Source organism: Drosophila suzukii, chromosome 4, assembly GCF_043229965.1.
Source record: "Drosophila suzukii chromosome 4, CBGP_Dsuzu_IsoJpt1.0, whole genome shotgun sequence".
In the NCBI taxonomy this organism is placed as follows: Eukaryota; Metazoa; Arthropoda; class Insecta; order Diptera; family Drosophilidae; genus Drosophila; species Drosophila suzukii.
The window spans coordinates 621,555-639,066 of record NC_092083.1 but is presented as its reverse complement, the minus strand read 5'-3'; the positions used below and the strand labels follow the sequence as shown (position 1 = coordinate 639,066).

General features: G+C 36.0%; 1 protein-coding gene across 3 annotated transcripts; it reads right to left on the bottom strand.

The window, feature by feature from the left end:
- Positions 1-3,368: 3,368 nt before the first annotated feature.
- 4E-T (eIF4E-Transporter) lies at positions 3,369-17,512 on the bottom strand. Of its 3 annotated transcripts, none has more exons than XM_017088699.4 (8): positions 17,111-17,512; positions 15,569-16,949; positions 15,186-15,315; positions 14,744-15,118; positions 10,422-10,520; positions 5,661-6,056; positions 3,965-4,318; positions 3,369-3,906 (listed from the first exon to the last, which is right to left on the bottom strand). In XM_017088699.4, exons 1-8 carry the CDS (start codon positions 17,134-17,136, stop codon positions 3,665-3,667), a joined length of 3,003 nt encoding a protein of 1,000 aa, XP_016944188.2. In that variant the 5' UTR covers positions 17,137-17,512; the 3' UTR covers positions 3,369-3,664. The 3 variants fall into 3 exon arrangements, with proteins under 3 accessions (XP_016944188.2, XP_016944187.2, XP_016944189.2); XM_017088698.4 differs by having other exon boundaries at positions 10,314-10,520; positions 17,111-17,510; XM_017088700.4 differs by lacking the exon at positions 10,422-10,520.

The window sequence follows — 17,512 nt, the reverse complement described above, 5'->3', positions numbered from 1 at the left end:
GACCCCAAAAAATATATATGTTCTTGATCAGCATCATTAGTCGAGTCGATCAAGCCGTATCCGTCTGTCCGTTTCTACGCAAACTAGTCTCTCAGTTTTAAAGCTATCGGGCTGAAACTTTCCCAAAAGTCTTATATCGGACAACTATATTAAAAAAATTATATCTTTGGTGTTTTTTAACTTATAACCTCCTAAGCTTGGATATTACATTTTTAAATTAGTTTTGAATTTCGAATTAAGTTTTTATCAAAATCGGACGACTATATCATATAGCTGCCATAGTAACAATTGGAAAACTGGTGGGAAAATAACATGAAACAAATTATAGCTTCGGTGTTTCTTGACATATTATCTTATACTATTGGGAATATAATTTTTTGTATTTTTAAATTTAGTAATTATAACTGCAAGTGTATACAAGCTTCGGCTTGCCGAAGTTAGCTTTCTTTCTTGTTTGACATATTATCTCATACTATTGGGAATATCATTTTTTGTATTTTTAGGAATTTCGAATTAAATTTAATAAAAATCGGACGACTCTAACATATAGCCGTTAAAGAATCGGCCAGAGAAATAATGATATAATTATTTTTAAAAAAATTTTGCTTTGTTGATTTTGATCGTATTTTCTTTTACTCTTGGGTATAGAACATTTTAACTTTTCAGCATTACGAATTTAATTTTACACAAATATCACTGAAGCTAGCAACAATCCTTAAAAATTTAACATGGTGTTACTATCATTGATTATTTTGTATAACTGAAAGGGTATACAAACTTTGGCTTGCCGAAGTTAATTTTCTTTCTTGTTTTATTAAAAGAATAACATTTACAAGTTTGTCATCGACCAAAACTTTTTGTAATTTTTAAAAGTTCGAAAAATTAGTTAGGTTCATTTTCCGATGTCTAAGTACATATACTTTATTTAAGCTCCTAGGAAAATGTTTCTAAAACTAAGTACCAACACAAATACATATATTGATTTTAATGCTTTTAGATTAGCTCATATATAAGTAATTTAGAAAAGCAAAATTAAACATGACTCCTAGTTTATAATTGATTTTCAAAACAAAAACTTCTGATATTATTTAAAACACCTCTTAAGGAAATAAGGGGTCGTGACGATCGCACCTTCAACTTACAAAATTTCTGATATTAATTCTGTGACGAACATTTTAAACTGTAAATTGGACTAAATAAATACACTTTCTAAAAATGTTGTTATTCGCCACGCTACAATAGAATATGCCGTTGTATGCTTAAAAGCTTAAATATTTTGATGAAGCGGGCAGAACAATTTTTGGCTTGTAGTTAGGTGTTGATAAACAAAAAGAGACAAACAATCAGATTTACCATTATAGGGATTTCAGGACAGACAAAGAGACGGTCAGATGGACATGGCTAGATCGACTCGGCTAGTCATGTGTAAGTGTACTTTATAATGTCGAAAACGCTTCCTGTTACATACATTTCGATGAATGTAATTTGCACTCTTACTGTAAGAGTAACAGGTATAGAAACAAGAAATTAACTATTTTTAAGATCACATAATGATTTTAAACAGATAAAACACCATATCCACAACATTACACTCTTCGATATCTGAGATATAATATATAAAAAAAAACGAATGCATCTATTGGCAGAAAACGCAATATAACATTATTTGCTTATCGGACCGGAAGTTCTCGACAAACCCAAGTTTTAATACGCTTGTACAGTTAACAAATAACCAAAGTCACAGCCACCAGATATCAAAGGATTTCTCATCGATTAGGGTGTAGATGCATGAAATATTCGATATAAATAATATGGGAGATGTAGCATTACTGTTCCTATATATGAGATTTTTTTTAACACTATTGGGAAAGTATCAAATCAATAACTTTCGAAAAGAGTAAGCAAAAATAAAACGGGAATGGCAGTTGCTGATCATGAGGAAGTATTACATATATATCGGCAAAATCTGTATTGCGTTACAAACTTCTGACCAAAAATGTATACACCAGCAAAACGTTTACAAAGGTCACTGTGCCCTCTCTTTAAATAAACAATTTTTCTTGTGCACGTTATTTTAGTCGTAGTTCCATAAAGTCTTTCGGTTCCGAAAAGATTTGTTCTCTTATTGACATATTTCCGTACGATTAAAATATAGATTTTACTTTACGACTAGCTGGTTTATATATATTTTTCAATGAAAGATATATTTATTGGCTTCTAAAAGATGGCTTGTACCGAGCTTTTAAAGCTTTTATAAGCTTTCATCAATGAAAACAAACAAGTCCCAGCCAAATTACAAAATAGCAATTTGCTGGTTAAACTTTTAACTCAACAGGTTTGATATAAGTAAGAATCAAAACCGATCAAGGAAATTCATATTCGCACGTATTCAAACCTAAAATAGGGTTGATAGCTTTAAAATTTAAGTTAAGTGAATGTTTTCACACTTTAAAAAATAAAATTTTTAAGTCACACAGTCAAGTAAAAATGTTATTTGTTCTTAAGAGTTATAAACTAATTTTAAGCCATTATAATATCGTGTTTGTACCTACATATTTACTCTTGTAAATGCTAGTCGTATATAAGCCCACCTTTGAAGTTAGTATTAGCTTCGTATGTCGTACACACCCTAATAACTTGACTGTAACCATATTTTGAACAAAATTTAAACAATGGTGGAATTCCCTTAGGCGATTTGGATTTAGCTACGATTAATTTTAATTAAAACAACATTTTTTGTGTCATTCAAATGGAAGTGCTCTTTCAACACACTTTATAAAAAAGGAACTCCACTGCCATCAGGCATAAGAAAAATAAATGAACTTTCACAAAAAAAAAATGTAAAATATTTAGATTGGTGATTCGTAATAAAAATAAACTTTAATTTGTCATCCTAACAGTATCTAAGTACAAATAAATTATATTGACATACGGTGAATGAAAAACATACATTTTAAAGTTAAGTTATCAGTAAAAATTGTAAACAATAAATTAGTGTAATTTGTGTAGCATTTTGTGATTGTTTAGTTTCAATTTTTGACAAGTCCTTGCCCACGTTGCTACAGAAAAAAATAAAACACCCATCATTATGCGACAGGTGCATAAATAGCAAATAAAAAAGTTCCTCTTACACAACAATTTTAAAAACATGTAAGGTCTAATTGACGCTCTGGAAACCCTGCAAGTTGAAACGCGCCTCAAAGGTCGTCATATATCACTTAATATCAATCTTTATAAATATTGTCAAACTTGCTGGAGATATTCTTCTTTTTTAATATTTTTGAGTCTCCAGGAAAAATCCCAAAATCATGTTGTATCATTACATGGTAAAAGCTAGGAGCCCGCTGAGATAAGGAGTTCAAGTCCAATTTTTCTTTAAGCTTATATAATTGGTTGTGTACTATTTACAGTAAAATATTTTTTTACAATATGATCAACTACAATCTGCAAATACATACTTTAAATAGTTTGAGTAAATTTGTATTAATTTTCAGAAAACTACAGGTATATGCTCGAAATTCAAATGCCAAACCTTTATAAATAGGGTTGTGCAAATAAACACAAATTTCTAAGCATAAACAAAAAATTAATTTCAAACATTAAAATATTTGATTTAATTTAATTTCTAATTATACTGCTTTGAACTTCAATATTTCTTAAAAAATTAATTGTGCACAACGGCTGAGGAATGTTGAATGCTACGTTCAAATTCTTCTAAACTAAGCGCTTGGTTCATATTTAAAAGAGGCAGTTTTCCAGCTGAAGCTTTTGCAAGAAGCTCAGGAGAAAACCATTGCGCCAACTGATTATTGGTTGGTGATGGCATCCGATCATCCCTGTGGTAGCTGGGGGATGCGATGCTATTAGTTTTAATCACATTTCCTGAATCGGAGCTGTCAGGAATACCTAGAAATTAAATACAATATTTGGTGATCTAAACATGTTAATATAGTAAATTTCTCACCTGGTACTGGAGATGACATTTGTAGATTCGATTGACGGTGCATCTCTCCATAAATCACCCTATGCCTAGGTTGCTGCCGGGACTGATGCTGCTGCTGCTGCTGCTGCTGCTGATGTTGCAAGAAAAGCTGATGCCATCCAACAGGAGACGAGATGTTTTGATGCACATTTTCGGTGTTTAAAACTGATTCCACAGATTGGACAGATTTAAATCTGTGTTGGGTTTGTTGTTGCTGTTGGTGCAGCTGCTGATGATGTGAGTGAACTGGCTGCATTTCGATTTTGTGTGTAGTAAAATTTAATGCGGCATTTGGTTGTGGCATTGAATTAAGGCCTCCTTTCAGTATAGGGCGACCTAAAATAAATAAATAAGAAGTGAATTGTGAGCATGTGCGTCAGTCAGTTACAATGATGTTCTGCTGAACGTAGCCATTGTTTTAACTTGGGGCTTACTTTAAATGTTAGTAAACCTCTTCACTTTCTAAATTTTGTGTAGTAATAGGCAAGTGTTGGTAAAGTGAGAACTCGTTAAATCGTCGTGACGTCAAAATTTCCAAATAAATGTAGTCGATTTCCCTTATTGTGCCGACAATGTATTTACAATAATATTATTAAGAATTTGTGTAACTTGTTCGTGAGATACTTGTGATTAAAAGGTGGGGCAAAAAAAAAAACAAGGAAGAACGCTATAGTCGAATACCACGACTATCAGATATCCGATCCTCACCTAAGGGAACAAAAAGGGAAATGGAGACATATGCAAGCAGCAAAGCGAGACTGAAATGTGCCACCTACCCCTGATCACAATGTATGGTTATGTGGGCGGTAGACCGATTTAGGCGTAATGGGCGTTAGAGTGGGCGTGGAAAACTTTTTTTTTGGGTCAATCGATAGGTATTTACGAGACTAATACATTTCAGTTAAAATTTGTTCTCTAGCATGAAAACTGTGGGCGCCACAGATTTGGGCGGTTTGTGGGCGTTAGAGTGGGCGTGGCACGCTGCTGAAACAAACTTGCGCTGCGTAAGAAGCTTAGGAATCTGCATGCCTAATCCCAGTAGCTCTCATAGTTTCCGAGATCTCAGCGTTCATCCGGACAGACAGACAGACGGAAAGACGGACATGGCTAGATCGACTCGGCTAGTGACCCTGATAAAGAATATATGGGGTCGGAAACCCTTCCTTCTGCCTGTTACATACTTTCCGACGAATGACGGGTATAAAGTCCTATTAAATTTAAATGTGTTTCAGAAGTGCCCCAGAAAAGATTTTTGAGCCTTAAAAAAGTGGGAAATTCATGTTTCCTACCTTGTAGGGTACCGTGTCAGGCTTAACGATTTAACTCCGTTGAAATTTTACCATCGAACTTTTACTAAAATATTCTTTATTGATTTGAGAAACTTTTGAAAAATATAGAGTTTTCGAAAAGACACTCAAAAAACGAATCGTACCTCACTGTACCCTACACTTTTCTGCATATAGTTATAATGTTGTTAACGCTTCCGTCTACCTGTTATATACTTTTCGCCGAATACAATAAACATATTTACTCTACGAGTAACAGGTGATATCATGAATTACTTCTACTGCTACTACTATGAGCTCTGTTTTTTCGTTATAACTTCCTTTAAAATTATACAAAACGTCCACTCACCGAAACCACCAAACCAAAAACGATTAAATATCCTTCCACTTACCAAATGATTTTCCTTGCACAATCTGCATGTTACCAGGAGTCCATTTTAATCCCTGCTGATTTCGACACTGTTGCAAATTGGGAGACATTTGTTGGTTACTTGGGCCAATGGCAAAGTTTCCACCGCCCAATATCATTCGAGGCTGCACGGCCATAGTTGCCATAGTTGCCGTCGGCTGTGGCTCATGTACGTTCGTACTTAGTTGCTTGGCATGCTGCGGGTGCATTTGATATTGTGGCGGTTGGTTATGAGAAGAACTCGATGTTTGACTTGTTTCCTTATCGGCTGTCATTTTCCGCAGTACTGATGTAGGAGTAAATGCCAAAGGAGATGGCGAGTTACCATGGGCAATCAACTGATTAATCGCGTGGTTGGCAGTATTTTGCGAAATCAATTCTATAACAAAATAAGAAACCACGTTAGATCAGTTATATAATAAAAGCTATAATTCAAGAAACGTAATAATCGAAATCTTTATGTTCGTTGTACTATGCTGCGAAAGATTACACCGCTTACAAAATGAAACCGTCAAAAAAGTTAGGCTTCCTAAATAAATAAGTGGAAGGCTAAGTCGTTCTATCTTAAGCATATTATCCGAGGAACTTCTTCTGTCCCACAGCTTGGAGGGGGGCAAAACAAGAAGAAGCTCAGACTACCCAAATTTCGTCCGCGCCTTATTAAGTAAGTTTTTATTGAGGCTGAAAGTAACTATTGTTTGTAAGTTTAATTTTTAAAAGACTTCTGGGATTTTTACATTGAATGCCAAAGATACATTTTTTTTATTATAAATAAATCTTACAAATAACGATTACTTTCGGTCACTCGTTTTTATTCTCGTCTCGTTTTATTTTTAAAACTAATTTTTTTCTAATACTAGATGCAATCGCTCTGGTGGAGCCCTCGGAGCCTCCCGAAAGGCGCTGCAGAAGGCAATGCGGTGCGTTAAAAACTTGAGTTGTACCAAAAAAAAGGAAACGCCGGCACCAGATGCTGAGGAGGAGGTGCCAGCGACCCCTATAACACCGGAAACCCGCGAGCTCAAATTTTAAAACAAACTAATAAAAATAAAAATTACAACTGAAATTTAATTTGCTGCTAAGCGCTCAACGTGTGCTGATTGTGTGCTTTTTCCGCTGCTAAATCGAGCGCTCAACATGTGCTGGACGTGTGCTTTTTTTGCTGCTCAAAAAAGCGCTCAAAAGTGTGCTCAAAAATGCACTCAATGCGTGCTAGTTTTTGTGCACTGATGAACCCTAGGACAAGCCTATGTTAATTTAAGCAGTCAATTCCATACAAATTGTGCGCTCATTGAGCGCTCAGTGATGAACATTTTGCAGTGATTGAGTGCTCAATAAGCGCTGAATGGTACTGCAGGGCGACTCCAGAATCTTTTCGTGGGGATATTGTTGCGTGAGTATTTCAAAATAGCTCAAGGGCAGTTTGTTATACCCTTGCAGAGGGTATAACGATTTCAGTCAGAAGTTTGCAACGTTTACGACGTTTACGTTTCCCATAAAGTATATATATTCTTGATCAGCATCACTAGACGAGTCGATCTAGCCATGTCCGTTTGTCAGTCCGATTCTACGCAAACTTTTCTCTCACTTTTGAAGCTAACGGGAGGAAACCTTCTCAATCGTCTTATTTCTGTTGCAGGAAGTATATAAGTCGGATCGAGCCGATTTGGACAACTATATATTCGAATTAATAAAAACCGGACTACAATATCATATAATTGCCATAGGAAGGGTCGAAATATTAATGTCAAAATAAGACACAGACCGTCATATTTCGTTTTTGGTAAAAAAAAAAAACGGTAGTAAACATGGGACATTACCTTAATATTTCTGCAAATAGTTTTCAGTTTTCTAAAAATTTAAGGCCTGTGCACATACAATGCTCCCATGGAAACGACCTGCAAGGGTATAGAAACTTTGGCTTGCCGAAGTTAGCTTTCTTTCTTGTTTTTCTTTGGTTTGGCATTAAAACCTTGTTTTTAACATTTCTGCAAAAATGTTCAATGTGTTTTAGTTCTTAGGCCTGTATGGTACCCTTTACACCATTTAACTCAAGGGTTTTGAAACTATGGACGACTCTTTGTTTTAGTTTATAAATAAAATAAAAATAATAAGAAATGGAATAAATTAACTGTGTATTACGCATAAAAAAGCATCATAATTTCTGATCTATCGCAATGAACATATTGATCCTGTATGGGATTACTTTCCGTTCATCCAGTTGACTTTTTAACAGTTATGGGGTCATTGCTGCTTTCATACTGCGTGCTACCCTTTTGGGTTCTTGTTTTAGGTCACTACTAATAATTATTTTAAAGAATTCGACGATTCAACATAACTTATCTTTTGCATTGCCTTTATAAATTAGCTTTTTTAATATCCTTCTATTTTCTCATTACAGTGCGTTTCATGACCCATTGGGAACACTGTTTTATTTATTATTTTGCGAAATCACTTAGTATGAGCTAGGCTATTGAGATTTCGCGTGCAGATTCCTGAGCTTCTTACGCAGCGCAACTCTAACGCCCACAAACCGCCCACAACTGTGGCTCCTACAGTTTTGATGATAGAATACAAATTTTAACTGAAATGTAATGCTCTCATCAATACCTATCGATTGACTCAAAAAAAGTTTGCCACGCCAACTTTAACGCCCACAAACCGTCCAAACCTGTGACGCCCACAATTTTCATGCTAGATACAAAATTTGCACTCCCACTCTAACGCCCATAACGCGTAAATCTGTCTACCGCCGGTAGGTGGCGCTTTTTCATCTCGCTTTGCTGCTTGCATATCTCCATTTCCCTTTGGTCCCTGACTTAGCTGAGTAACGGATATCTGTTAGTCAAGGTACTCGACTATAGCGTTCTTCCTTGTTTTTTATTTGCCGCAGCTGTATGTGGTCGGAAACGCTTCCTACTACTTGTTCAATACTTTCCGACGAGTCTAGTGTACCTTTTAGTGTACGCGTAACGGGTATAAGGACGGAATATGTATAAATACGAAAACGGAAGCGAAGTCTAGGTTTTAGGAATTTTTGCAGATTATACGAGTTAAACCTTGAATAAATTAAATATAAACAGGAATGAAAGCAATAGTCGACTACCTTGACTATGATATATCCGTTACTCCCTTATAACCAACGTCAAAATAAATATTCTTTGATACATTTTTATGTTCTACTGTCCGAGACCTCGTCGTTTATACTGACGGACAGACAGGCGGACATGGCTATATCGACTCGGCTAGTGATTTCAATCAATATACACTGCGCTGCCTTCTGTCGTACGGCACGAATTCGCGTGCTGGAAAATGTAATATTAATTGTTTCAAGAACGGCTGAGAGTCGTATTTTGAGATAATAAGATAAAGTCTATTATAGTCAGAACATAATACTCTGAAACGTTCATGCAAGTCACAGTTAGTTATATCTACAACGATACAAAATTAGGGGAACGTAATTTCTTGTTAGTCTCCATGGAAACGAAAAGTTTAGCTGGCTAACCAAGTCGGGTCTTTAAATTTCACCTCGAATAAGTTCATAAATAAAGACTGTTCCAACCATCGTTCTGGGGTTGGCTAGAGAGGGTAACTTAATTGGAAGTAATCTACTAGACTAAGAAGGTAAAATTAGGTTTGAATTCCAGATTAGGCGCCTTAAAGCAAGTAGAAAAAAATTATTCTGTACAGATTCGATACGATCATCATGAATTCCGTTTTGGGGACTCCAGACGGGAGACCATACTCAAGTATATACAGGGTCAAGTACCTTATAGGGTCGGTAACGCTTCCTTTCTGACAAATTCTTTACGTGTAAAGGTTATAAATATTAAATAGGCAAAATATGGCCAAACACCTTATAAAACCTTAAAATGTTAGGAAGTGTTTCCAAAGACGATGTTAAACGTCAGCATAACACATAAAATCAAGCTTAGACACAAATTTATTCAGAAAGAGGACTGAAAAATAATTTTTTTTAACTATGCAAAATAGTAAACATGATTTTTTGATTTGTAAGGGGTCACAGCTTAAGTGATGCTATTCAGTGGTAAATGAATAGTTACCAAATGAAGGATAAAATTGTCTAAAATAAGATTAACCCACCACTTACCCGTTAAGGACTGGTTTAAAAACTCAAAAACAAATACAGCTATTTATACATCACAGCCAAGTTCTTCATGCAAATTCTACAGAAATCGGGGTTCATCAAGGATAATTTTTTTTTTTAATATCAACTTAATCCAAATCCAAAAATTACAATACGCAGAGATTTCTATGACGAAACATATTTTGGTTAAAATAGCTGAAAACACGCCAGAGGCTACGATATGAACTATTAAAGAAAGTTTTGAATTTCCTAACCCTAGCATTTTGTTTAGGACTGAATCAGATAAGCGTTTTTCCGTTTTTAGAGTTAAATTTAGTCTTTAACGGATTTAAATTTAAGTGATGGGTAAATCTTACTCACACCATTTTATCTTCCATTTGATACCTTGATCGTTCAAATGTACCTTTAAAATCCAGCACAACCTAACGTCAAAGTTCATCACTTAATCTGTGAGCCACAGTATGTATATCAAAGCAAAAGCGTTTCCATTAAATCAATGCGAATCCAGTAGACGATTCTAGTACAAACCTTCAGAATAATGTGGATGGACTGGTTGAGCTTGAAGACCCGATGAATGTGTAAAAATGTTGTGATCCCCCGTGGCCACTGAATTCCTTTTAGTATGTGAGTACTCACGGAGGACTGTTGCAATCACCTCCTTTGTGGAAGGCGGGGTGCTAGGATTACCCAACTCTTTTTCCAAGAAGTCCAGAGAAACGTCTCCACAAATTAGGCCTATTTATGTTAAAAACAAAGTTTTTCATTATCATCTTTCAACATAAATTTTTGGGTATTGTGTAGTTTAATATCATATATTCGGAAGATTTGTATATAAATATAGCGATAGTTTCTATTACAGCTATATGACCAAGGCGCCCGATTTTTACATAAAAAACAAGAGAAAACGCTTTAGTCGATTCGACCCGTTATTCAGCTTAAGGGATTGCGAGAGGGAAGGAGATGTGCTTAAAGCAACTTTGCTTTTTTCACTAACACACCTAGCCAACTAGCCTATAGCGCACCTAGCGGCTTGGCGGCGTATTAGTGAATACAGCTTGTTTTCTGCATGTGGTGTGCAATCTCGATTGAATTGCAAAATATAATTTTATTTTTGTTTATAACTTGTCATTGAGTTGTCCAATTCAATCAATTCCCATCGATTGACCCAAAAAAATGTTTGCCACACCCACTTTAACCGTATATTGAGATCGCGGGTAGGTGGCGCATTTCAATCTCGCTTTGCTGCTTGCATATCTCCATTTCTCTTTGGTCCCTTTAGCTGAGTAACGGGTTTCTGATAGTCAAGGTACTCGACTATATCGTTCTTCCTTGTTTTTATATATGTATGCTACTCGTAGAGTAAAAGTGTATGGAAATTTTAGATGATGTTAGACAGCTTAATATAAGAAACTTTAGTTCTACCACTTTTCGAAAAACTTGCTATATGCTATATGTCGTTAGAAAAGTATTTTAAAAAATTATTTACGTTTTTTAAACATGATTTGTATAAATACAACCGTTTAAAAAATATGGGGAAAAGTTTTTTTTGTTCCTATTTTTTTCAGCTTTGTTTCTGATTGCTAAAAAGCTGCTCTAACGATTTCAGATTAAATTTTAAGCTGTATAGTTCTTGAGATTCTTCAACTTTTTGACGTACCACACATTGCTGTAAAAAGTCCCGTTTCAAAGTTATTACTAAAAAAAATGGCCACATTTACCAGTTCAGAACACTGCCTGAGCATTTAACTTTTTTATGCGTATCCAAACTATATTTGACTGGTATTTCGAAATACTATTTACGTCTTTCAAACATCAATAAGCAAATAAATAAAAAATAAATACATAAATAAATACATACATAGAGTGGGCGTGGCACTCTACTGAAACAAACTTGCGATGCGCAGGAATCTCAGGAATCTGCGTGCCTAACCCCAGTATTGTAACTCTCATAGTTTCCGAAATCTCAGCGTTCATACGGACAGACGGACATGGCTAGATCGACTCGGCTAGTGATCCTGATCAAGAATATACATACTTTATGAAGTCGGAAACGCTTCCTTCTGCCTGTTACATACTTTCCGAAGAATCTAGTATACCCTTTTACTCTACGAGTAACGGGTATAACTAGTGCGCTAGTTCTCCTACGATCTTGTAGGGAAGAAAGGTGCACAAGACGACATTTCGTAGATTAAGAAGAGACCGACTTAGCCATGTCCGTCTGTCCGTGTGAACGCTGTGATCTCGGAAACAATAAGAGCTAGAGAGTTGAAATTTTGCATTTGCATTAGATTCTAACGCAGCGCAAGTTTGTTACGCTTAATTCAGTCTGCCGCCCAATATATATTGAAAAAACGTAGGTGGCGCTTTACAATCTCGCGTTGCTGCTTATACATTATCATTGAAATAGCAGTGCTTACGACCTGCACGTATAAAATTGAAAAACACTAATATAAACACAACATTGAGACACAACTTAGATACAACAGTTTTAACTATTTATTTTTCAATGACTCAACTGTTTTTCCTGTTGGGTACTTCAATATTTTAGCAAATATGGATAATAACAAAAAAGAAGGACTGAATTATGGTGTTCATTGAAATAGCAGTCTTAAAAGAAAAACATGATAAAATTCAACATGACTCAAAATAACTTAATCCTTCTAAATAACGATATAATTACGACCCAATATTTTGTCATACAGCCTTTATTGGCTATTACAGGCTTACACCTACGTGGCATGGAGTCTACCAAGTCCTCGCAACATTTGCTTGAAATCTGGCCCTATTCCTCCTGCACAAATGGCCAAAGCTGCTGCTTAGAAGTCGGGGATTTTTTGGCAACATAACGCTTTTGTCACCGATAAGTTCTCAATCGGATTTTAGTTCGGGTACTGTTCTGGCCACGGCACTACGTCAATTTATTTTTGGCTACATCACTTCTTGGCCAATTTGCTGGTGTGTTTGGGATCATTGTCCTGCTGAAATGTTCATATTAAGGATATTTAATCATCAGTACACGACAGAATGACGTTTCTCAGTATATTTACGTAAACGTGTTGGTCCATGATCCCATCGATCAAATTTATGGGATCCACACCGCTGTATGAGAAACATGCCCATACCATGATTTTAAGTCCACCTGCTTAACGGTCTAGAGCGTATGGTTTGGGTGGTACTCGGTGTTTGGTGGTCGACGGACATACTACTTTGAATCTGTTCCACCAAATAACACCAGCTTAGACACATCTGTCCAAAGGATAAATCGACCTTTTGAAAGTTGCTGATCAAATGGCTTTTGGCAAATTTCAATCTGTCTTTGGGGTGTCTATTACCAAGTAATGGCCTTTTTCGTGGACTTCAAATTTTCATCTAACAGACTTCGGAGAAAAGTGTCATTTCTGATTACCAAACTCGGATCCGCTTTTATAGTCCTACAGGATGCAAAAGGATAAGCTGTGCTGAAGCGCACTATGCGTACGTCCAATACAATTGTGGTTTTCCGTATCGCATCACATTTTTCTGACTTTGGTTCATAATTCATGGCGTTGTATACCATATTGGCTGGAAATTTTAAGGGACACTGAATATATTGACACGTTTCTAAGCTCAATAATTTTTTCCTTTCTCCCCTAAAGCAATGAGGTCCTTTACCCACTAAAATACATTTTTTTCCATAGCTATAGTGTATTATCGTTCAGTTTATAATAATGGTTTTAATTAAACACAATTTTCACCAAATTACAAACATTTCCTGGAAGAAAATCAAAAAATTCTACTTCAGTGAACAGCCAAAATGTTGTGCCCGTGTGAAAAAATATAAAAACACCCCATATGATCCATTCTACAAAAAAAAAGGACTTTGCTAATAAACCGTTATATATATTCGCTTCTGTCGCACTGCTATTTTAATGAACCCAGCTGTATATCTGCATCTCCCTTTTGCTCCCTTTAGCTGAGTAGCGGGTATTTGTTAGTCGAGGCACTTGTAGTTTTGCTAAATCGACTCTGTCTCTATATCCCAAATGGTGTATTGCTAAATAAGTATCATAAAATAGTTTGGTAACTTAAATTAAACCAAAAATGGTTATACTTAAAAACAAAAAAGGAAACACCCCTATCTCTGCGAAAAATAATATCTAATTTGCAGGGTAAGGGTCATTTGTATACTAACATTAGGGATTGGCAGCATAAATCCGTTATTTTCGTTCGGACCCTTCTTTGGTTTCCTAAAGGACCTTTACCATGCAAAAATGCAAGACACATAATTCGATAAAAAGTTGTAAATGGACAGATCTAAAAAGCACAGATCAAAGTTTAGGATAGAAAGGACTTTGGCAAGGATATTCATCCACTAGTCTTTCAAAAGGCCCTGCAAGTACAAGTTTTTTTTACCACAAAATGTAATTAAACAGTGACGTCACTGACCATGTTCTTGCTAGATACGGGCATAAGGTCATAACTTATTATGTAATGGTTTTTGGAGTGCCGGAAGGTATTTACAAGATACATAAAATAACATTTTTTAAAGAAATCTTTGGAAATGTGGGCGCTAGAATGGGGGTGGCACACTGCTGTAAGATACATGTGGTGCGCAAAAATGTCTTAAATCCAGATAGTGATCTTGATCTAGAATATAAATACCTTATAGGATCCTTTTACTTGTTCAGTTAAAATTTATGATTTTATTCAACGAGTAACGCCAATAAATAGCTATAGTGAAATTTTTAAGCAGTACGGTGACTGAAGTACTATTTTCATGATCGCATCTGTATAATCCCTTAAAAAAATTTGATTTAAATGTATTGAATGTGGTACAACATAGTGGATTCATGGGAGCACACAATATAGGATTTATGGACTTGCAGGTTAAGCTAGGCCGACTTATGGGCAAATTCTTAGATATTAAGGTACCCGGTTTTTTTTAATGACTAGTCACAAAATTACGTTATATAGCTTACTTTGCATTAGGTGATGGGCTTCCACACGTTTTTGCGCAAATACGTGATTATTACTCGGTATATTTGGCACGTGGACATTTAACGCTGACTGCTGCGAATGACAGTCGTTTATCTTATGCTGTTGGTTTGACTCGAGATGGTCATGATTTGTTATATTTGAATGGTTTATTATATGGTAAACGTCATTGCCAGGATGATGCTGCCTAGATTGACAGCCCAACTGTTGCAGCAGTTTTTTGAATGCCTCAGTGTCTCTAGGTATAGGTTTTTCCGCTTGCACTACTTGAGAGAATGGTCCTCCTATAGGATTTACAAAATCCGTCCGCATGTCCACTTTAGTCATTTGTGCTTCTAAATCCTTAACACTCGGAATACCTTAAAAATATAGCAAGTGTTGGTAAGTAAGTTATTTAATTGTTAATATGTATTGATGTTGACTTACCAAGTTTTTCTTGAGAATGCACGTCCCGCAAACCAGGAAGCTCATTATTAATTGCAGTTTCTTTATGTCGAAACCAGCGGCTAAAGCGTGATGTCCCCTTTGCCTCACCCTTTTCATTTCCATCATTATTCTATATAAGTGATAAACAACATATATACATGTTTTGATCAAAGAAATAAATGAAGAAGTATATATTTAAAACTATTCCTATTTTCACAATACGGTTACGCACAGGTTGTAAGTTCGCAAAAACTGTAAGTGAGTCCCTAACAATTTTAAACACCAAATTCTTGACCGGCAACTTTGGACAAGACTATTTAGTTTTATCTTTTTAAAAAGGACAATTATTCTATAATTAAAGTTAGTTGGTGCAGCGTATTTACCATAAGGGAATTATCCAAAGGATGCATGTTAAGAAAGGCATCAAAATTGAATTCACTTTCAGAACTTTGGCTGCATTGGAACTGACTTGGTTCGTTTTGATTCTGTTTGCTGAGTTCTGATGAGTTTTGTATAAATGTCAGTATATTTTCACCAGTGTCTATTTTATCGTCACTTTGATTTGCGTCGCTCAAATTTAAACTAACATTGCTACTTCTTCTCGAAGCTTTATCAATCGTTGTTTGCGCAGCTAAATTTTTATCAAGTTGTGAAAAATTATCATTATGACCATCCATTTCGGAACGCTCTTCATTGTTGTCCAGGTCGTCAAAGCCGTGTAGGTCAATAGTTTCAAGCTGTGATGTTGGTCCTGCACTAAACCATTCTGGTTCTTCGTGAATGTGATAGGAGTTTGCGCGCTTCCCACGACTTTGATTACTACAAGTCTCCTTGTTAGATATGCGTCGATTACTTACGCCCTGTCGGTCTGACCTCTTAGTGTCATATTGAAAACGACGATCTGTGTGTTCGGTAACACGATCGACCAACCTTCCACTGAATGCGCGCTGGTGGTGTTGGCTTTGATTGTGTTGATTAGCAACGCTTACACCTCCACTTCCATTTAGAGACGCATCCTTTTCAGTCTCAGTGTTCGACTCCTTGGTCTTTTGGCTTTTGTATTCCCAATTATCACTTCTGGGCAATAGACGACCACTACCAATCCGCCTTTCCTGGCGGGACGTCGAAAATGTTGGCGAAGATGACATGCATTGGTCGTGTTCCTGATGAACATAATTCAAGCGTGTTTCTGCACTATCAAGCTCGCTGCCTTTTCGATTAGGTGAACTGGGTGCTTTCCCCTTGATTTCCCTTCTTTGAGGTGCACTTGATCCATCATCACAGGTGTTGACTGTCGTCTCGTTGGTTTCCGCGCTGGTGCCCCCGCTCGATGCGGCAAAACGCCTCTTCGCAAATGCCGGCATTAGGTGAGAAGATGATATGCTGCGATGATCGATGACGGGCGACTTAAAGGACTGCCCAATCGTCGTCGTGTCCTTATCCTTATCTTTATCTTCCCCGCACATTTGGAGGGATTCTGTAGGTACAAAACGCTGATAGTAGTTATTCGCCCGCTCTCTATTTCTCATGGCGCGACGCGAGCTTATTGAAGCGGTGTTGGAGCAATTCAGACTCGAGTTATCCGTCTCCGGAGATAGCCGGTTCTTATTTTGACTTAAGTAGTTGTTGGCTACGCTAAGTGAAACTGCGTTCAAGTTTACCTTCCAAAAACCCAATGTCTGTAACTCAGTTCGATTTGTACAGTGCGGGCGCTGTCGACTTTTACCTTCGTATCGTAGAGCTAAAAGATCTGCTCTAGTGTACCTAAGGTGAAAAAACAAATTTAAAGAATATTTAGTAAATAGTCTGGCGTCTTGGCAATTATTATTATAAACAAATGCTCACAAGTGGACTTGCAAGTGATAGAAACATAACAAAAAAATGAATTGATCTTTTAGTATATTTAACGTATTAAACATACATACCTGGCATTTGATTTTGTTGTATCCATTTCTAAAAGATATTGTTTACTTTGATCGAGGCAATCAAACTTTTCTGATACTTTTCCTAATTTGTCAGATTTCCAAATAAACGGTCCTAAGATATTTCAAAAAAAACCACTCGCTCTTTTGAAAGAGAAAACTTGACTTTTATGAATATACAAATTGTATGCACCACTTATGCAAACACACACACACACATTCACAAGCGTATATACATATATACGAATGTATACGTATACATATAAATATCCTACGTATTTTAAGAATAGCTGATAATTATTTATTCCAATATAGTTGTGCAAATAAACATATATTGCAATATTCTTTTAATTTTATATTTTGTGAAAATCACGTCAAATTAGGAGTGGGATATTAATGTCAGTG

What these genes read in the sequence shown, in the direction of transcription:
- 4E-T (XM_017088698.4), bottom strand. Translation starts at nt 17,136, where the DNA reads ATGGATACAACAAAATCAAATGCCAG. An exon ending in CTTTGGATAATTCCCTTATG is followed by an intron (nt 15,316 to 15,568) that starts GTAAATACGCTG and finishes TCACTTATATAG; the next exon opens with AATAATGATGGAAATGAAAA. An exon ending in CCATCCACATTATTCTGAAG is followed by an intron (nt 6,057 to 10,313) that starts GTTTGTACTAGA and finishes ATTTTGTTATAG; the next exon opens with AATTGATTTCGCAAAATACT.